Source organism: Poromitra crassiceps, assembly GCF_964638095.1.
Source record: "Poromitra crassiceps genome assembly, chromosome: 9".
In the NCBI taxonomy this organism is placed as follows: Eukaryota; Metazoa; Chordata; class Actinopteri; order Beryciformes; family Melamphaidae; genus Poromitra; species Poromitra crassiceps.
The window spans coordinates 1,117,501-1,120,285 of record NC_139630.1 but is presented as its reverse complement, the minus strand read 5'-3'; the positions used below and the strand labels follow the sequence as shown (position 1 = coordinate 1,120,285).

Below are 2,785 nucleotides of genomic sequence, written 5' to 3'. Positions count from 1 at the left end.
TGAACTTAGTGAAGTGAATAGAGTAGAAACACCCACCACACACTCCACAGTGTGAGTGAATGGGACTGCAGTGAGAGGGCAGCAGCAGTTCAATGTTCTTCAAATAAAGTTGGTTAAATGCACTTTACATTTAAATGGAGTAATTCAATTGAGATGAAGTTGTTTAGTACATGTTCATGTTAAACGCTCTGAAATAAAGTTGTCGAATACACTTCTAAAATAAAGTTGTTACCTGCACTAACTAGTAAAGTGAAATAAAGCTTGCTACATACTGTACATTTTAAATCCGAATAGAGCAACATGCTAGTGGCTGGGTTTCCAAAAGCTTCTTAGCGCTAAGAAGCTTCTTTAACCCTTCTTAAGGCCCCCTTAAGAAGCAAACGCGTTTCCCAATTGCTTCTTAGCCTAAGATGATCTTTCGTTACGAAGGCATGCGTTTCCCAAAAGCTTCTTAGTGCTAAGAAGCTTCTTTGACCCGTCTTAAGGCTCCCGTAAGAAGCCAACGAAGCCAACGCGTTTCCCGATTGCTTCTTAGCCTAAAATTATCTTCCGTTAAGAAGGCTGCGTTTCCCAAAAGCTTCTTAGCACTAAGATGATCTTTCGTTAAGAAGGTTTTGTAAGAAGGGTCTGGGGCATTCTTAACACCTTCTTAAAGGAACACTCTGCCCATTTTCAACCAGCTTTGTATCATTCGAACATCAGTAGTATATCAGAAAACTGTAAACGGTTTTGAAGTCTGTCATTTAATTTGACAGTTATTGAGTGTTAAAGTGTGGACCAGTGACATCACTGGTCCACATTAACTCAAATTAATAACTCATTAACTCAAATCAACTCTCAATAACTGTCAAACTAGATGAATGACTTCAAAACCGTTTACAGTTACGTATGGTTACTTGTGTTTTAAATGTTTTACCGTAGGCTATATTCCTCTAATCAGAATGGATTCCTTTTATAATAAGAATGTTGTGGATTTATATAGCACCTTTCACAGAACCCAAGGTCGCTTAAATTCTGTAGTGTTTCTCGCAATTTTGTTGTATGCTGTGTATATAAAGCAATTTGAACTGCAGTCTATGTCTGAAATAAATAATGTTTAATAGAAGAAGTTCTTGTTTAACATGACCACGATTAGGTTATTCTACAACAGTGTTTCTCAACCAATGGGTCATGGCCCACTGGTGGGCTCAGAGTGCCATCTAGTGGGCCGCAGAGGACCTCTCACATCGAGATGGTGGACAGCTCCAGTTAAGATGCTTCTTAAGATCCTTCTTTAGCTAAGTGTTAAGAAAGCTGTTAAGAAGGTGTTTGGGAAACACTTCTTTGGAGCCTTCTTAACTCCTTAAGAAGCTTCTTAACTCTTAAGAAGCTTCTTTGTTGGCAAACTCAGCCAATAGCTGTTTACAGTTTTTACGTGGCAACAAAGAGCAAAGGACACTTCGGGAACTCATTTTTCCGACACCACATGAATGCAGTGCACATATTCTCACTGCCAGAAGGGGGAGACAAAAGTTGTGCACTATAGCTTTAAATGAAAGTCGAACCTCGACTGTTCGCAGGTGGCAGCACCTGGGCGGTTACCTGGTCATATTTACACCAGTCACAGCTGAGGATCTCGGCCTTGTGGGGCGGGGACGGCCAATCGACACGCACCACTCTTCACGTCCCAAACTCTGAGAGTCCCATCTCCTGAGAGAGAGAGGGGGAGAGAGAGGGGAGAGAGAGAGAGAGGGAAGAGAGACAGAGAGAGAGAGAGAGGGGACAAAGAGAGAGAGGGGAGAAAGAGAGAAAGGGGAGAGAGAGACAGAGACAGAGAGGGGAAGAGAGAGACAAAGAGGAGAGAGACAGGGGAGAGAGAGAGGGGAGAAAGAGACAGAGACAGAGAGAGAGAGAGGGGAGAGAGAGAGAGAGAGAGGAGAGACAGAGGGGAGAGAGACAGAGAGGGGAGACAGAGAGAGGGGAGAGAGAGGAGAGACAGAGAGAGGGGAGGAGAGAGGGGAGAGAGAGAGAGAGAGAGACAGAGAGAGGGGAGAGAGAGGGGAGAAAGAGAGAAAGAGAGAGAGAGGGGAGAGAGAGAGAGAGAGAGAGAGAGGAGAGAGAGAGGGAGAGAGAGAGAAGAGGAGAGAGAGAGAGAGGGGAGAAGAGAGAGAGAGAGAGAGAGAGAGAGGGGAGAGAGAGAGAGAGCGAGAGAGAGGGGAGAGGAGAGGGGAGAGAGAGAGAGAGAGAGAGAGAAGAGGGGAAGAGAGAGAGAGAGAGAGAGAGAGAGAGGGGAGAGAAAGAGAGAGAGTGAGAGAGAGAGGGGAGAGAGAGAGAGAGAGAGAGAGAGGAGAGAGAGGGGAGAGAGAGAGAGAGAGAGAGAGAGAGAGGGGGAGAGAGAGGAGAGAGAGGGGAGAGAGAGAGAGAGAGAGAGAGAGAGGGGAGAAAGAGAGAGAGCGAGAGAGAGAGGGGAGAGAGAGAGAGAGAGGGTGTGTGTTTTTATTAACTTTTCTCAGTCTCCAGGTTTGAGTCTCAGTCTCTTGTGAACCATGGCAGTCATTTCAGGGGCCACTTCTTTACAGCCTCAACCAAGTGTGTGTGTGTGTGTGTGTGTGTGTGTGTGTGTGTGTGTGTGTGCGCGTGCGATGCGGTGTGTGTGTGCGTGCGATGCGTGTGTGTGTGCATGCGTGCGATGCGTGTGTGTGTGTGTGTGTGTGTGTGCGCGCACACCGTGGTGAGTTTGAGGGTCTGCCAACAGACTGCGACAATCATCAAGCAGAACCTTTAGAGGTTCTCCTCCTCTCTCCTC

General features: G+C 46.2%; 1 protein-coding gene across 1 annotated transcript in view; it reads right to left on the bottom strand.

The window, feature by feature from the left end:
- Nucleotides 1-2,785, bottom strand: part of pex7 (peroxisomal biogenesis factor 7) — a 100,587-nt gene that overhangs the window by 50,270 nt on the left and 47,532 nt on the right. Inside the window, 2 exon segments of the mRNA XM_083642668.1 lie at nucleotides 1,551-1,626; nucleotides 1,628-1,689. Coding sequence (XP_083498794.1) covers nucleotides 1,551-1,626; nucleotides 1,628-1,689 — 138 coding nt within the window.